General features: G+C 46.3%; 1 protein-coding gene across 2 annotated transcripts in view; it reads right to left on the reverse strand.

The window, feature by feature from the left end:
• LOC137517853 (protein brambleberry-like) overlaps positions 1-18,695 on the reverse strand; it is a 42,197-nt gene that overhangs the window by 17,796 nt on the left and 5,706 nt on the right. For both annotated transcript variants that reach the window (XM_068234918.1, XM_068234917.1), the window contains exons 2-7: positions 12,387-12,515; positions 10,395-10,580; positions 6,116-6,338; positions 5,141-5,257; positions 3,158-3,337; positions 1,593-1,799 (exon numbers count right to left, since the gene is read on the reverse strand). In XM_068234918.1, the coding sequence (XP_068091019.1) occupies positions 1,593-1,799; positions 3,158-3,337; positions 5,141-5,257; positions 6,116-6,338; positions 10,395-10,580; positions 12,387-12,515 (1,042 nt within the window). The remainder of the gene's footprint in view (positions 1-1,592; positions 1,800-3,157; positions 3,338-5,140; positions 5,258-6,115; positions 6,339-10,394; positions 10,581-12,386; positions 12,516-18,695) is intronic.

The raw sequence follows: 18,695 nt of genomic DNA on the forward strand, positions 1-18,695 counted from the left end.
CCCTCTTTCTTTCAATTATTATCGATCCGGACTGCTGGAGTTTCCAATCATTTTTATCATAATTGGACATATATGTGTGGTAAATTGGTCATATTTTTGAAATGTTATAATCCGTCAAATTGTAAACGGATTGTAATTTTTAACATTGAACAGATATTTAAAAAAATTGTATGGTGTGTGATCACCTTTAAGCCCCATCTACACCATGGGACATTGTAGCAATCCGGCGGCTCGATTAGCCGCCGGATCGCCTCTTCCGCGTGCCCGCCGCGTCCCCGCTTGCCGCGCCGCATTCGATTCCCCGCTCGTGCCCGCTCGTCCCCGCCGGCGCCGCTTATCTCCCACACGATTCCCTGCCATTGTCCCCTCGCGGGGAGCGAGCAGGGAATCGGCGGTGCGGAGATCCGTCCTGTCGGATCTCATCAATCGAGCCGCATCAGCGGCTCGATTGATAAGGAGCATCGCGGCCGCATCTACTCGTGTAGATGCGGCTTAAGAGGCAGAGGTTCAGCAGGACAGCCAGGCAATTGTTTAAAATGTAATATATATATGTCAATCTCCGTATTCCTCTCATTCAGGTATCCTTTAAAAGGCAACTGTAGAGAATATGGAGGCTGCCATATTTATTTCCTTTTAAACAATACCAGTTGCCTGGCTTTCCTGCTGATCCTCTGCCTTTAATACTTTTAGCCGTAGACCCTGAACAAGCATGCAGCAGATCAGGTGTTTGACTTTATTGTCAGATCTGACAAGATTAGCTGCATGCTTGTGTCTGGTTTTATTCAGACACTACTGTAACTAAACAGAACAGCAGGGCTGCCAGGCAACTGCTATTGCTTAAAGGCAAATACATATCGCAGCCTCCACATACCTCACTTCAGTTGCCCTTTAAACCTCTCCCATAGCCTAGGCCACGATGTCACAGAATTCTGCCGCAGAGGACCATGGGAAACCAGGCGTTTCTACTCATTTAGTAGCAAAACATCCCACAGTGATGCATTTTACCAGCAGTAAAGAGGTCACTATCTATGATAAATTTAAGAATGTAGAGCAGGGTGATGAAAGATTTTACAATGGGCAAACAATGACTCATTTATGAAGTAATGCTGTAAAAAAAAAAACAAACACAAGTAATGTTTATTAACTTATATTCGGTAAAGTTCCTCTTTAAAGTGTAACTGAGATGGTCAGTATGGGGGTATTTCTACTTACCTGGGGCCTCCTCAAGTCCCATTAGGTGTGTGTGGTCCCTCACCATGCTCTCCGTTCCCTAATAAATCCCTCCGGTAATCTGGCCAGTCGTGCGCTGCTGCGCATGCACGGGCTGGCCATACACCCCTGCCGCACTCCCGTGCTCCAGAGCGCATGCGCTGAAGAGCGTGGGTGGCCAGATTACTGAGAGCGATTGTAAGAGAATGGAGCGGCTGCAGAGGATGGCAAGGGAGCCCAAGCACCTAATGGGGTCAGACGAAGCCCCAGGTAAGTATAAATACCCCCATACCATCCATCTCAGGTTCTCTTTAAACATTAGTAGCCTATTCTGTGTCCTCCAAGAAAGTGCATGGTTGATGGCGGCAACCCTTTGTACTCACCGGTCACGGTACACACCAGAAGGACGGTCAGGGACCGGAATCCCAGAGAGGGTTGCTGGTTGAGTTCTGACAGAGCATTGATGACGATGAGGACCAGCAGGACAGCGCGGGAGAAACCAGGGGTCTGCAGGAAGGTCATCAGCAGGGCCAGGAGCAGGAAGTAGGCTCCATGAAGCACGCAGGTGTAGATGGCGTTTAGATTCGCTCCTGCAATAGTATTGCAGATTGAAAGTGAAACAACATTTACTGAATATTCTTAGAAAGTGTTTTGCAGAGCTCCAATGTTTTTTAACTTGTGCTGGTTAAAAAGAAAACCTTGCTGCACAAGCAATTAGCTGTACAGAGCAAGAGCCCTTGTTACCCATTTTCAACACCTGGACTGTCCTATTACCTGGAAGTAAACATGAACACTCCCCCATATCACATTCTGGGGTTAAAGCCCCGACAAACACTGTTTTATATGCACATTTTACATCAGGAAGTGAGGTCATTGGTCATTTCCTGCATTTCAAGTGTGCCGCACTGTAACGGCGCGCTACTCTTCTTGGGTCACCGCCGAGCTGCAGTTCTGTGAGTGTTAGGGATGAGGATGCATCAACAAGCTACATACCCCCACTGACGTCAGTGTCCATACAGTGGTGGGGGAACAGGACACCTTGGCTACCTATAATGGAATGGGGGTGCACCTTTGGCTACCTACCTATACAGGAGTACTACCTCCTGTAGGGGGAGGGGGAAGACACATTTGGCTACCTATTACAAAAGAGGGGGCCTCTGGCTGGGGACGCAGAAGGGCCACAAATTATATGCCACAGAAACCTTAGCAGCACTCCCGCTGACCTGCAAGTCATGAGAAAAGTTCTGCCATAGTCGTAACGGCACAATAAGACAACTAAACATTTGTAAAATGCTTTTCTCCCGTAGGATCCAAAGTGCATGAGCTTGTCTCAGATCAGTACACAGTGATGTGTACAGGGGAAAAAGTTATGTGATCATAAATGCCAGACTAAACAGGTGGCTTTTCAGATTGGATTTAAAAATGTCCAGGGTTGGAGATGTCTTGATTAAGTTTGGCAAGGCATTCCACAGGTTTGGGGCAGCATGACAGAAAGCTCTGGCTTTAAACGTTTTTAGTTGGACTGGGAGTGGTCAAGTTATTGGATCCTTTTGATCTGATGTTGTGGGAGGTGTGACGCAGCTTCAACAAATCCTTCCAGTATCCGGTGCCTAGGTTATGTAGGGATTTGAATAGAATACATTTTTAAAAGGATTCTCCATTTTATGGGTAGCCAGTGTAGTGAGCAAAGTATTGGCGTTCTATGGCAATGAGGGGGTTGACTTGTTAACAGTCTTGCGGCAGCATTCTGTACTAGCTGAATGCAGCGTAGATCTTTACTCTAAAGGCCTGCACAGAGAGCATTGCTATAGTCCAGCAAGGTGATGAAGGCATGAACAAGGGTTGGAAAATCCTCTGAAGGAATGAAGTGCTTCATTTTTGCAATATTCTTTAGGTGAAAGGAGGACTATTTCACTACAATAGGGACAGTGGTACGGCACACACTCACCCGCCCAGCCGATGAAGCCCTGGATGTAGCTGAGCCGGTGCTCCACGTTGCGGTGCATGAGGTCCATGACATTCAGCACTGTGGTCAGACTCTGGTTCATACGGTGAAGTTTCTCCATCAGCCCGTCATAGTATTTGGCACTTTTGTTTTGATAGGACAGGAAGAGGGCCAGGTTTGACTCTGCACAGAGAATATGGCACAAAATTAGTACCGGAAAAGCTCAGGACCTTACCAAAAAAATATGCCATCAGTAAGTAAACCATAAAATAAAGAAAACAATTAATTGAGGTTTTCCCCATCTCCACTCATATGGACAGTTTTCTACTGCAAAATTGTAAAACGAAGATTAAAACTGCAATCGTATTTTCTCTGCATTTCTCCTTATTTATAGCAAGAAGTTTTGAAATCAGGATGATAACATTCATTGGCTAAGGGATAAATAAGCAGTAAACTTTCAGCTAATAAGCCTTTGTCGGACTTGGCTCCTGTGCATATACATGAACCAACTCAGACAAAGACTTCTTAGCTGAAAGCTTACTTTTTATTTACCTCTGTGTTAGCCAATAAATGGTATCCTCCTGATTCAAAACTTCCCGCTTTTTCCAATGGCTAACGCGGTACAACACTCAACTGCTTTTCCTTATTTATAGCAGAAACTGGTATGGCTTGATCTTTGGAGGCTGTGTTTCCTCTGCATTTGCTATCTGATTTTTGGTGCCATGTTAAAGTTCCATTTAGTTTCATTAAGTTGTACTGAATGTGACAGACGCACAGGAGCACCAAACATACAATTATGACTCCAGTGACATCACATCGCACCAGTGGGAACTGTGAATCAATTCTCAGAGCTTCCATAGAGGCAAAGGGGGCAATTGCACCAGGGCCCCAGAGCCTGTAGGGGCCCCCCAAAGTACCTCTCCCCCTCCAGCCACGGTGACCATTGACAGTGGGGATGATGTGTGTCTACTCTGTATAGGAAAAGGTGAATGGGAAGTGGAACCCAAAAATGCTTTTTAGGGGACAACTAATGATATTATGTGATGGGGGAAGGGAGGTGATTGGATCGGGCCTGTCAGCCAGCTCAGGGGCCCTGGGATGATTTGGTTGGAAGGGGGATGTCAGGGGGACCCCCCGAAGTTACTTTTGCCCAGGTCCACATTGTAGCTAGAACCCACCCTGACCATTCGAATGCTAAATTGCCCCATTGTGATTGGTAAACTGTGAAAAAGAATCATGTGCAGTGGAAAAGAGTCTACATGAAAGGTGGCTCAGTGGATATCACATGACCGCATTGCAAGTGTCCTGATTTGAATCCTTGCCAGGACGACAATCTCTGCATGGAGTGTGTGCATGGTTTCCTCCGGGTATTTTGGTTTCTCTCTATTTTCCAAAAATATACTTGTAGGCTGATTGGTTAATCTAGGCCCCAAACTGAAGTAAATACATTCGATTGAGTGTTTCTCTAAGGCCATGCACCCACTACAGAGCACTAATTGCAAACACTCAGTGTTTTTTGCACCAGTTTTGAACAGAGATTGCTGAAGCAATTTCTGAAGCTTTTAGAAGGGATTTTAGTTTAGTTGTATTGCGTTTGAGCAATTGCAATTGGTGATTTTTATTTATTTCTTCTTTGTAGCTTCGGGTAGTAAAATTGCTTTTGTAAAGCGATTGAAAAGCGATTTTGCAGTCTTCCTATCTTTCGTATAGGCGCAGAATCACTCGAAAAATGCTGCAGGACCCACCATTGCAGTTTCCCTCATCACAATCACTCCTGTGGGCCAATGTCCTAGGAGACAGTTTAGGGACATGAATTGTTCAATCTACTCTGTACAGATCTACATAAATGTGGCGGTGATCATAAATGCATAGCAATTTCCCTCTAAGGCCTTGTGTCATGTAACTAGCAGAGCAAGGTCTCCACTGACAGCATATTGAAATGGATCAGTTGTGAATCAAAGTTTCAAAGACTTGGATAAACCTCACCTATTTTGGAGTAGACTTCATGAGATCTGGTTCGGACCTCAGAAAGATCAGCCAGGATAGCCTTGTGTCCCTCTTGAAGTTCACTGTCTTGCTCCATCAGATGACCGCTCACATTCTCTGCAAGAATAAAAGGGAAAAAAACAAAAACCTGGTCAGATACACTGAATTTGATGATATTTTAGTAAGGAGGCTTTTTGGTCTCTTTCAGTCCCTTATACACCCCTACAAGTTCTTGTTCACTATGAGCTTGCTGAGTACTCTGAGTGTTTCAAGTCGTACCCCATAGAGCCATATTAATCCATGCCATGCACTGATGAGGATCAACCAATCTGAAACAGTCTGTATGCATGTTGGATTATTGTGGCTCTATACCAGGCATGGGCAAACTTGGCCCTTCAGCTGTTAAGGAACTACAAGTCCCACAATGCATTGCAAGAGTTACAGCCACAGTCATGACTTATAAAGTCAAATGCATTGTGGGACTTGTAGCTCCTTAACAGCTGGAGAGCCAAGTTTGCCCATGCCTGCTCTATACAATTCACAAGCTGACACATGACTGCATTTCAGCGGTCCTGGAGCAGTGTTTAGCTATCAGGGACAGAGACGATTTGGATATTCTGCAGTGATGCATTGTGGGACATTTCCGAGCTCACTAACATGTATAATCACAATGCATGAGTGGGAATTCCACATGCAATGCAATGAGCGAGCGCCATCCAACCACCCTCTAAGCATTAAAGGTACTGACTGTACCCTCAGCCAAGCGTTCCTGCTTTATATAAGAAAAGGGGAGGAGCAAGACCATGCAACACTGCGTGTTTCTAAACTCTGTACCATCTTCTCAAGTGCAAACATGCTTGACCTAGGTGTGCATTTACAGATGTAATTTTTTTTTTTTTTTTTTTACAAATTTTTCCTAGAATGCAGGGAAGTTTTCCTAGAAAGAAAATTTGGTGTCATTTGAACAATGTATACCCATTTTCTTCGTGATGCCCTCAATCATTTGGGCCACCAGGTGGTGTCCACTGGCAATCAAAGCCTTCTCCTCTGCCAGCATCTCCAGATTGCCATTGATTGAGGTCTCCATCTTCTCCTGGTTGTCCTGCAGCTGCTCCTGTTGGCTTAATAAATCGCTCTGGCTGCTCAGCACCTTCTGCAGGGACTCTGAAGTCAGTTCCTTCAGCTCTTCCTGCCCATTCTGCCAGCACAAGGGAAATGCTTACTGGTTAGTGGCCTCAGGAACCTCAGTTGTCCATCAATCAAAACAAAGCCACAATTCTCAGCTAGAATGTAATCCAGGGTACTACTAACTACTTCCTTCTCACAATCAAGTGTATGTAAACTTTGTTCCATACTAAAAAATACTAGAAGAATAGTGCGATACAAAGTTGTCTCAATGAACAAAATCCATACTGTTTTTTCCATTTCATATTTTTGTTAAAGGGATACTGTAGGGGGGGGGGGGTCGGGGGAAAATGAGTAGAACTTACCCGGGGCTTCTAATGGTCCCCCGCAGACATCCTGTGTTGGCGCAGCCACTCACCGATGCTCCGGCCCCGCCTCCAGTTCACTTCTGGAATTTCTGACTTTAAAAGTCAGAAAACCACTGCGCCTGCACGCCCGTGTCCTCGCTCCCGCTGATGTCACCAGGAGTGTACTGCGCAGACACAGACCATACTGGGCCTGCGCTGTGCGCTCTTGATGACATCAGCGGGATCGAGGACACGGCAACGCAGGCGCAGTGGTTTTCTGACTTTAAAGTCAGAAATTCCAGAAGTGAACCAGGGGCGGGGCCGGAGCATTGGTGAGTGGCTGCGCCAACACAGGATGTCTGCGGGGGACCGTTAGAAGCCCCGGGTAAGTTCAACTCATTTTCCCCTGACCCCCCCTACAGTATCCATTTAAATATTACAATATTGTATAAACGGTTTTAAGTAGTTTTAAGTGTACCAGCCCCATCCGCACGGATCTCTCCCATGTCCCCTTCTTCAGTCTCCTCCCTCTTCGGTACCGGGTCCTGAAACTTCAGTCAGTCGAGGCCTGTCTGTGCCAAAAAGTGCACCCTCTACTTATCTCTCCGGCAGCGTGGGAGCAATCCGTGCACATGGGACTGGAGGAAGTCCCAGGTATGTATAAAACAATTATATTAACTGAGCTATGGCTTTCTTTAAAAAAAAGTTTTAAAAGCACATTGAAAACAACCACTGTGTCCAAATCCAGAGTGGTCTGAAAGTAAATCATTTATCCACGTTCCCTCATGTTTAACACAGGACTCAGGCCTGTACACACTGGCTGTGCTTTGATTTTAGAATCACATGCATTCTTCCAATCGCTATTTCATCACAAGGTCCCCATGGGAAAAAGGAGAATCGTAAAGTGCTGTATACAGTGGTGCAATGGGATTTCAATAAATAGCAGGAAATTATGAAGAAGGTTTCGCACACAGGCTGTATTCAGGAACTAGTCAAGGACTAGACCATTTCCTCATGGGGGATGCTCAGGGTTTTCTTTGTTTTCAAAAGCATTTCTTGAACGTCAGCTGTCAAGTCTTATTGCCAAAATACACTCACCTAAAGGATTATTAGGAACACCATACTAATACGGTGTTTGACCCCCTTTCGCCTTCAGAACTGCCTTAATTCTACGTGGCATTGATTCAACAAGCAGCTGAAAGCATGCTTTAGAAATGTTGGCCCATATTGATAGGATAGCATCTTGCAGTTGATGGAGATTTGTGGGATGCACATCCAGGGCATGAAGCTCCCGTTCCATCACATCCCAAAGATGCTCTACTGGGTTGAGATCTGGTGACTGTGGGGGCCATTTTAGTATTGTGAACTCATTGTCATGTTCAAGAAACCAATTTGAAAGGATTTGAGCTTTGTAACCTGGTGCATTATCCTGCTGGAAGTAGTCATCAGAGGATGGGTACATGGTGGTCATGAAGGGATGGACATGGTCAGAAACAATGCTCAGGTAGCCTGTGGCATTTAAACAATGCCCAATTGGCACTGAGGGGCCTAAAGTGTGCCAAGAAAACATCCTCCACACCATTACACCACCAGCCTGCACAGTGGTAACAACGCATAATGGATCTATGTTATTTTATTTACGCCAAATTCTGACTCAAGGTTGTGCGTGTTGTGGCTTCACAAATGCTTTGCTGCATACCTCGGGTTGTAACAAGTGGTTATTTCAGTCAACGTTGCTCTTCTATCAGCTTGAATCAGTCGGCCCATTCTCCTCTGACTTCTAGCATCAACCAGGCATTCTCGCCCACAGGACTGCCGCATACTGTATGTTTTTCCCTTTTCACACCATTCTTTGTAAACCCTAGAAATGGTTGTGCATGAAAATCCCAGTAACTGAGCAGATTGTGAAATACTCAGACTGGCCCATCTGGCACCAACAACCATGCTATGCTCAACATTGCTTAAATCACCTTTATTTCCCATTTTGACATTCAGTTTGGAGTTCAGGAGATTGTCTTGACCAGGACCACACCCCTAAATGCATTTTAGCAACTGCCATGTGATTGGTTGATTAGAGAACTGCATAACTGAACAGGTGTTCCTAATAATCCTTTAGGTGAGTGTAGTGTGCATGTGAGTAGGGAAGCCGGCGTCCTACTATTTCAGCAGTTAAACTGACGCTCAGGACATTCTTTTGAAAACAAAGAAAACCATGGGAATCTCCCCATGAGGAGATGGACTACTCCAAAGCCTGTCAGTTCTGTCAGATTTTAACTACTTACTTTATTTTGCTGCAGTGGTCCTTTAATGCCTTGTTGATGTGGACAAACTATCTACAGGATAAGCTCTCCACTGAAGGCTACATAAGTAAGGCTTTTTTACACTGAGCGTTTGTAGAAATTGCCCTAAAAGCGCTTGTGCAATGCTATCCTATGAGTGTTCTGATTACTTTCAGATTTCAAAAGCGCTGCTTTACCATTTTCTGAGCGCTTTGGTTCAATGGAAGGTATAGGGAAATCGGAAAAAATGCTTTGTATAGCGACTTAACAAGCGCTTTTAAGAATAAATAGGAAGTGAAAATCTCAATCGCTCAGCAAAAGCAATTAGAAAAGCGCTTTTCTAAGCTCAAAGCGCAGGGAAAAGTGCTTTCAGGCCTTGTTCATATTGCGTTCCGTTTACATGTCCCTCCGCGTTGGTTTTTTTTGAGGTGTCTTTTTTCCCTGATTCCCGGTGCTTGGGTGGGCGATCCCTTTTTGTGCTTAGCGGTTTTCTAAGAAACCAAGATCAGCAGCACCACTCTTGAAGAAATAGCCCTTTATTCAGACAATTAAAATCACATGGGCTGCTTTTAAGAACTTTTTGGCATGCGATTTTAATGATGTGTCTGAATAAAGAGCCATTTCTTCAAGAGTGGTGCTGCTGATCTTGGTTTCTGGAATCGGCGATCCTTGGGCATCGGGGTCATATCAGCTTTAGCACACTCCTATCTCCATTGGAGTGCTTGGTCTAACACTGTGTGAATCTAGCGGTTTTCTAAAAGTTTTTTTTTTATTAGTAAGTCAGGTAGTGAACTCTGACTCGGAAAAGAATTCCATGTATTTATTCTCAACACGAATGTAATCGCCTTAATGCACGTTTTTGTACACGTTCGCCGATTTTCCTATACCTTCCATTGAGGCGGAATCGCCCTGAAAATGTAACACCACTTTCCTAACCACACCACGCACAACCCGCGCTGATATGAACCTTCTCATAGACATTCATTGGCCACGCGGTCGGGGGGCGTTTTGAAAAACAGCAGGCGGGCGAAAAAAAGCCGAAAAAGCCTGCAGTGTGAACAAGCCCTGAAGAAAGCTCAATAAATCACTCAGTGCTTGCAATTCATAGTGTAAACAAAGCCTCATCCAATACAATTCAAAGTGTAAACAAAGCCTTATCCAATACAAGAGCCAAAAGGTAATTAAAGGGAACCTAAACTGAGAAATATGGATGGTTTTCTTTTAAACAATGCCAGTGGCCTGACTGTCCTGCTGATCTCTTTGGCTGCAGTTGTGGCTGAATCACACACCTGAAACAAGCATGCAGCTAATCCAGTCGTACTTCAGTCAGAGCACCTGATCTGCATGCTTGTTGAGGGGCCGTGGCTAAAAGTATTAGAGACACAGGATCAGCAGGAGAGTCAGGCAACTGGTATTATTTTACAAGGAAAAATCCATATCCTCAGTTTAGGTTCCCTTTAAAGTGAAAAAAATAAATAAAAAATAAAAATCACACATTATTACCTTCAGGATTTTCATGGCCTCCAGCTGACTCACAGCCGTGTGCACCAGCGTGTTTACTGTCAGCTCTGTCCGGCGGCGGAAGTGGAGTTGCCGGGTAGCGTAACAGACAGATCGTGCCCGATTGCTGACAATATGGTAAGCGTTCCACGTGTCCGGGTCCATGGAGGAGGTGCAGTCTGCAAGGGTCTGATCAAAAAAACTGCATCAGGCATAATCAAACGATCAGCATCATAGCAAATCATGACTAATAAATAAAAAAAAAAAATTCATAAACAAGGGAGTTTAACAAAACCTGGTATTCCAAGGAAAAGTACATGGGCTTTAGAGGTACCAGTCTCCTTTCTTTAAAGTGTACCAGAACTAAAAAGTAAAGATTTTATACATACCTGGGGGCTCCCTCCAGCCCCATCCGCCTGGATCGCTCCCCTGCCGCCGTCCTCCGATGTCTGCAGCTCTGGTACCGCGTCCCATCACTTCCGTCAGTCCGACTCAGTCTAGCGTAAAAGTGCGCTGTTTGTGTTGCCAGCAGCCGCTGGAGAGATACGTAGAGGGCGCAACTTCTCCTGTGTAGCTGGCCATGACTGTCACAAGTGACAGGACCCTGTTTCCGAAACTGCGAGCAAAGGATGGCGGCGTAGGTAAGATAAGAGCAGATGGGGCTGGAGGAAGCCCCAGGTATGTATAATTTTTTTTCTTTACGTATCCCCAGCTCAGATTCCCTTTAGAGCAAACCTGAAGCGAAAAAACATAAAACAAAAACTTATGATATAATGAATTGAATGAGTAGTACGGATACTAGAACGTTAGTAGTATTTTCAGTTATATAGCTTTTATAACATTCCATCATTTTGTCATATTTGCAGTTTACAAACTACACTATTTTAAACTGTAAACCTTACACTTTGAACTTTCCTGCAGTAAAACCTTATCTAAAGCTGCCTCTCACTGTTAAGTGTTTCAGAAAACAGGACTGTCTGACTCAAGCTGGGGATCTTTTGCATAGATAACAACTGAAGTTCTTAACTCTTCCTGTGCTGGAAAACAGTATGAGACTTTTCTTTGCTATTAATGTTCCATCTCTTAGCTGTACTACACATACCATTATCTCATAAGTTTATTTTCACGTCAGGTTTGCTTTAAAAACACTTTGAATAAGTCTACAATGAAGATGTGCACACACAACGACTGACACCCACAGGATCGGTACTCAATCCCTCAGGTGACAGCATGAGGCTAAATGCGGTACAGAGGCATCACTAGGCAACAACCACACCATGTGTTCATTTTCTATGGGGGTGGGGGGTGGACAGATGGTCTTCCGGCAGGCAGGATTAAGAGGGGTGCAATGTTCTTGCCAAGGAGATTTGGCCCAGCGGATCTTTTGGCAATGCAATGGAGTGCCAGTACACATGTTAGATTCTTGAAAGAGGTGGCTCCAAGTGGCCACTTCTACGAAGTTTAAATGTACAGCAAGAAAGTGGCATCCTGTGTTATGAAAAAACCAAAAAACAACAAGAGAAAGCCATTTCCAGCCATTTAGAAATCCGCCATGGCAGATTGCAGTCTGCTAAACAATGTTGTGGGGCTGCACACCTGTTGAAATGGACACATCATACACAGTCTAGTAAGCTCCCCTGTCCACCCACCCGTGAACCAATGGGGTTTGTACATCTCGAATTGGGTCCAGTTTCACTGGAGTGCCACGTCTTTTGCAAGTCTGCAGCCATATAGATATACAGCAGCTGTGCCACACATCGGGATTTAGATGCATGCTGTGGAAAACTGCAGCATACAACTGAAATCGGAAAACTGACAGTTTGTGGCTAATGGAAATTGGTCACAAGTTTTAATACGATGAAGGGAACCTTGTCTTGTATTCATAAGATTAAAAGAATTGCCAGTCCATCGTCAGCAGAAGGTCATAATGCCGCTGTAACTACAAAGCATAAGCAGAAAATCACTGGAAAGTATTATTCAAACACCAATACTCACCATGTCCTCGGTACAGGGGTAAGTCTTGCGGCCCTCCACCTCAGCCTGACAGTTAAAGAGAGCCACGCCAAGTTTAGCGATTTCTTCTTCTGACATTTCTGTGCAAGAAGCTCTCAGCTGACTGACAACCTGATAACACAATCATTGAGATTAATGCTTAATAGGTTATCTGTAATCCACACAATCGAGCATATGAGATGAGATTCATTCCTCCACTGCTGACCCAACTACTTCTGGGCAAACACTTGTTAGATGAGCTAAATGATTGATATCTACCTAATATCTATAATATACCACCTTGACAGATTACCCAACTGGATATTAGAGGTCAGCAGAGATCAGGGTTGATATTTGCTTGCCCATTGTAACTGCTAGCTTTGTACAGTTTGCTGCAGTACAAAGCTATAGTGCCTTTCTCTCATGTCACTTCTGCCCACGCCCGCCCCCTGCCACCTGCCTGATCTCCCACAGTACAGCCAAAACACAAGTAGCAAAATAACTTAAGAATAAATCAAGGGCAACTTCTTTATTGAGGTTTCATTAGATGTAAGGTTTAGGAGATGCAAATAATTCTGATTTGATGTAGAATCATGCAATTTTTTAATGCTGATGTATGCAGCTTGAAAATAGACCAATCAAATGAAAGCAAGGTGGAATTCGATTGGCCCATTATTAAGCTGCATAAATTACAAAAAACAAACAACTCTGCATGTGCAGTTCATTGACCATGTCCATGAGAATTCTTAATATTGCATCCTTTAACAGGTCTATACACCTTACACTAGTTCCAGGCTCCTTCCACCTTACCTGGATCTTTAGGCATCCAAGAGGTTATGTGCTAACCTAACCAATCTGTCATAAGAGCTACAGGAGGAGAGAATGGCTGCACCACAGTAGTGTTGGGCGAACAGTGTTCGCCACTGTTCGGGTTCTGCAGAACATCACCCTGTTCGGGTGATGTTCGAGTTCGGCCGAACACCTGACGGTGCTCGGCCAAACCGTTCGGCCATATGGCCGAACTAAGAGCGCATGGCCGAACGTTCCCCGAACGTTCGGCTAGCGCTGTGATTGGCCGAACGGGTCACGTGGTTCGGACCCGAACGCGCTCTGATTGGCCGAACTGTCACGTGGTTCGGGTAAATAAATACCCGAACCACGTCATATCTCCGCCATTTGTCTGTGGGTTTAGCTTTGGGTAGGCAGGCAGGGTAGTTCGCGCTCCAGCCACGCTAGCCAGGGTCCCCCCCAGTCATTGTGTGTCGCTGCTGGGAATAGTAGTACACCGCTCGCTCAGCATTCTGTTTACTGCCACTCTGTGTACCTCGCTCAGCCACACTATATAGCATTCTGTTTACTGCCACTCTGTGTCTGCTGGGAATAGTAGTACACCGCTTGCTCAGCCACACTATATAGCATTCTGTTTACTGCCACTCTGTGTACCTCGCTCAGCCACACTATATAGCATTCTGTTTACTGCCACTCTGTGTCTGCTGGGAATAGTGGTACACCGCTCGCTCAGCCACACTATATAGCATTCTGTTCACTGTTCTGTGTCTGCTTGGAATAGTGGTACACCGCTCGCTCAGCCACACTATATAGCATTCTGTTTACTGTTCTGTGTCTGCTGGGAATAGTGGTACACCGCTCGCTCAGCCACACTATATAGCATTCTGTTTACTGTTCTGTGTCTGCTGGGAATAGTGGTACACCGCTCGCTCAGCCACACTATATAGCATTCTGTTCACTGTTCTGTGTCTGCTGGGAATAGTGGTACACCGCTCGCTCAGCCACACTATATAGCATTCTGTTCACTGTTCTGTGTCTGCTGGGAATAGTGGTACACCGCTCGCTCAGCCACACTATATAGCATTCTGTTTACTGTTCTGTGTCTGCTGGGAATAGTGGTACACCGCTCGCTCATCCACACTATATAGCATTCTGTTCACTGTTCTGTGTCTGCTGGGAATAGTGGTACACCGCTCGCTCAGCCACACTATATAGCATTCTGTTCACTGTTCTGTGTCTGCTGGGAATAGTGGTACACCGCTCGCTCAGCCACACTATATAGCATTCTGTTCACTGTTCTGTGTCTGCTGGGAATAGTGGTACACCGCTCGCTCAGCCACACTATATAGCATTCTGTTTACTGTTCTGTGTCTGCTGGGAATAGTGGTACACCGCTCGCTCAGCCACACTATATAGCATTCTGTTTACTGTTCTGTGTCTGCTGGGAACAGTAGTACACCGCTCGCTCAGCCAGAGTATATAGCATTGTGTTTACTGCCACTCTGTGTACACCGCTCAGCCAGACTATATACCATTGTTTACTGACACTCTGTGTACACCACTCAGCCACACTATATACCATTGTTTACTGACACTCTGTGTACACCGCTCAGCCAGACTATATACCATTGTTTACTGCCACTCTGATTCTGCTGGGAACAGTAGTACACCGCTCGCTCAGCCAGACTATATACCATTGTTTACTGACACTCTGTGTACACCGCTCAGCCAGACTATATACCATTGTTTACTGCCACTCTGATTCTGCTGGGAACAGTAGTACACCGCTCGCTCAGCCAGACTATATAGCATTGTGTTTACTGCCACTCTGTGTACACCGCTCAGCCACACTATATAGCATTCTGTTTACTGTTCTGTGTCTGCTGGGAACAGTAGTACACCGCTCGCTCAGCCAGAGTATATAGCATTGTGTTTACTGCCACTCTGTGTACACCGCTCAGCCAGACTATATACCATTGTTTACTGACACTCTGTGTACACCACTCAGCCACACTATATACCATTGTTTACTGACACTCTGTGTACACCGCTCAGCCAGACTATATACCATTGTTTACTGCCACTCTGATTCTGCTGGGAACAGTAGTACACCGCTCGCTCAGCCAGACTATATACCATTGTTTACTGACACTATATAGCAGACTATATAGCATTGTGTGTACACCGCTCAGCCAGACTATATGCCATTGTTTACTGACACTCTGTGTACACCGCTCAGCCAGACTATATACCATTGTTTACTGACACTCTGTGTACACCACTCAGCCACACTATATACCATTGTTTACTGACACTCTGTGTACACCGCTCAGCCAGACTATATACCATTGTTTACTGCCACTCTGATTCTGCTGGGAACAGTAGTACACCGCTCGCTCAGCCAGACTATATACCATTGTTTACTGACACTATATAGCAGACTATATAGCATTGTGTGTACACCGCTCAGCCAGACTATATGCCATTGTTTACTGACACTCTGTGTACACCGCTCAGCCAGACTATATACCATTGTTTACTGACACTCTGATTCTGCTGGGAACAGTAGTACACCGCTCGCTCAGCCAGACTATATAGCATTGTGTTTACTGCCACTCTGTGTACACCGCTCAGCCACACTATATAGCATTGCGTACTCTGCCAGTCAGTGTGTATATTGCTGGGATCAGTAATACTCCACTCACCGTCAACCACTATATGAGCTCAACATGAGTTCCCCAGAGACCTCCGCTGTGAGCAGCACTCCCAACAACAGCAACAGCCAACGCCCCACGCAAGCTATAACATCCACCCCAGCAGCCAGTGGTCAGCAGCAGCCCTCCCCGGAGGAGAACGTTGTGTCCATCAGTCCGTCGCCAGAGCGATTAATGAGGGCTGCCATTGAGGAGATGATGGGGCCTGATGTGGAGGAGGAGGTCTGGCTCAGGCCAGCATCCCAAGTTAATGTTGAGGACGATGAGGGGTCTGTGTCTGGGGATGTTGGGGTGGCAGAGGTGGTGGGTGGGTCAGACTCAGGAGAAGAGTTGTATGATGAGGATGATGATCGGGACCATCTGTATGTGCCTCAGAGTCCGACCCCGGAAAACATGTTGTATCGTGTGTTTAGGTACTAAAATCTGCGTTCCCTCCCAGTAGTGTTGGGCGAACAGTGTTTGCCACTGTTCGTGTTCTGCAGAACATCACCCTGTTCGGGGTGACTATATAGCAGACTATATAGCATTGTGTTTAATGCCACTCTGTGTACACGGCTCAGCCACACTATATAGCATTGTGTTTACTTCCACTCTGTGTCTGCTGGGAACAGTAGTACACCGCTCACCCGCCACTGTATAGCATTGTGCTCTGTGTCACTGCTGACAATAGTGGTACACCGCTCACCCACCACTGTATAGCATTTCTGTACTGCCACTGTACTGCTGCCAGTCAGCGTGTACTTTAAGGATAAGTGAAATGAGGAAGAAATCCGGTGAAAGAGGGAGGGGCAAGGGAAGAGGTGTTTCCCCTGACGGTTCACGTACAGGCCACAGGGGAGCACCCAAGAAAACCCACTCAATACTGCCCATGTTGTCCAGGACAACAACCCTCACAGATCCAAAAGAACAGGACCAGATAATTACTTGGATGACCTCTCAAGCGTCCAGCAGTGGGTTAAGCAGCACCAGCACATCACGCACGAGGTCCGAGTCCTCAGCCAGTTAAAGTCTGGGCTTTCTTTGAAGACTGCACTGAGGATGTTACCATGGCGATTTGCAAGGTGTGCAAGACCCGCCTGAGCAGGGGGAAAAGTATTAACAACCTCTCCACCACCAGCATGAGCCGCCACATTCTATCCAAACATCCCACTCTGTGGGCAAACGCGGCAGGACAGGGTACCACCAGCAACACTGCCTCCCTTGGGTTCACCAGACTCACCACCAGACCCGCCTCAGCAGCAGCAGTAGCCCAGCCATTGCGTGGTTCACAACATTCACAAACATCAGACGATGCTGACACTGTCACTTTCCGGACTAGTGCTCTTGAGGTCTCCCAGTGTTCATCAAACACAACAACCAACAGCCCTTCGGTGTGCAGCGCTACGGTTGAGTTGTCTGTTTCTGAGATGTTTGAGCACAAGAGGAAATTGCCAGCAAATGACCCCCGGGCCGTGGCAGTAACAGCCAGCCAGCATAGCCAAGCTTCTGGCCTGCGAAATGCTGCCATATCGAGTGGTGGAGACAAACAGCTTCAAGGGCATGATGTCAGTGGCCATCCCACGTTACGTGGTTCCCAGCCGCTACCACTTTGCGCGCTCTGCAGTGCCTGAGTTGCATGAGCACGTGGTCAGCTAAATAACCCGAAGCTTGAAGAATGCCGTTGCCTGCAAGGTTCACCTCACCACTGACACCTGGACGAGTGCGTTCGGCCAGGGTCGATACATCTCCCTTACCGCGCACTGGGTGAACCTTGTGGAGCCTGGCAGCGATTCCTCACCTGCTACGGCGCGGGTGTTGCCCACGCCGCAAACAGCTGGATAACAGCAGCACCTACCTCTCTGACTCCTTCTCCTCCAACGCATCTCAAAGCTGTACCTCATCCGGAAATGCTAACCCAGCACCAGCAGCAGTAGGATCGTGGAAGCAGTGCAGCACAGCTGTTGGCATGCGTCAGCAAGCGTTGCTGAAGCTGATCTGCCTTGGGGATAAGCAGCACACAGGGGAGGAAATTTGGAGGGGAATAAAGGAACAGACGGATTTGTGGCTGGCACCGCTGGACCTGAAACCGGGCATGAAGCTAGACACCTGGCACGAACTGGCAATGTACGCAATAGAGGTGCTGGCTTGCCCGGCAGCCAGCGTTATGTCGGAACGCTGTTTCAGTGCTGCCGGAGGCATCATCACAGATCGGCGTATCCGCCTCTCCACAGAAAATGCAGACCGTCTGACTCAAATTAAAATGAATCAATCCTGGATTGGAAACGACTACGCAACACTCCTGGACCCCAACCAAGTAACATGACCGATGAACATCTGGGATGGTTTAGCGTTTCCGGTCCCTGTTTATTGAACCTCTCATCTGTATTACATTTATGACTGCATGGCGGCAAAAAGCATTGCTGCTATATCCGCACGCTTTTTGTCCTCATGCAAGGCCTGGGTTGTTGTGTCTCACAAAGCGTGGCCTTCTCCTCCTGCGCCTCCTCCTGTTCCATCACGTGTGCTGCTGCTGCTGCTGCTGCTGCTGGGTTACCGTTGCCGCGTGGTCCCTGTTTATTGAACCTCTTATCTTTATTACATTTATGACTACATGGCGGTACAAAGCATGCTATCCGCACGCTTTTTGTCCTCATGCAAGGCCTGGGTTGTTGTGTCTCACAAAGCGTGGCCTTCTCCTCCTGCGCCTCCTCCTGTTCCATCACGTGTGCTGCTGCTGCTGCTGCTGGGTTACCGTTGCCGCGTGGTCCCTGTTTATTGAACCTCTTATCTTTATTACATTTATGACTACATGGCGGTACAAAGCATGCTA

Source organism: Hyperolius riggenbachi, chromosome 5 (genome assembly GCF_040937935.1).
Source record: "Hyperolius riggenbachi isolate aHypRig1 chromosome 5, aHypRig1.pri, whole genome shotgun sequence".
Classification (NCBI taxonomy): domain Eukaryota; kingdom Metazoa; phylum Chordata; class Amphibia; order Anura; family Hyperoliidae; genus Hyperolius; species Hyperolius riggenbachi.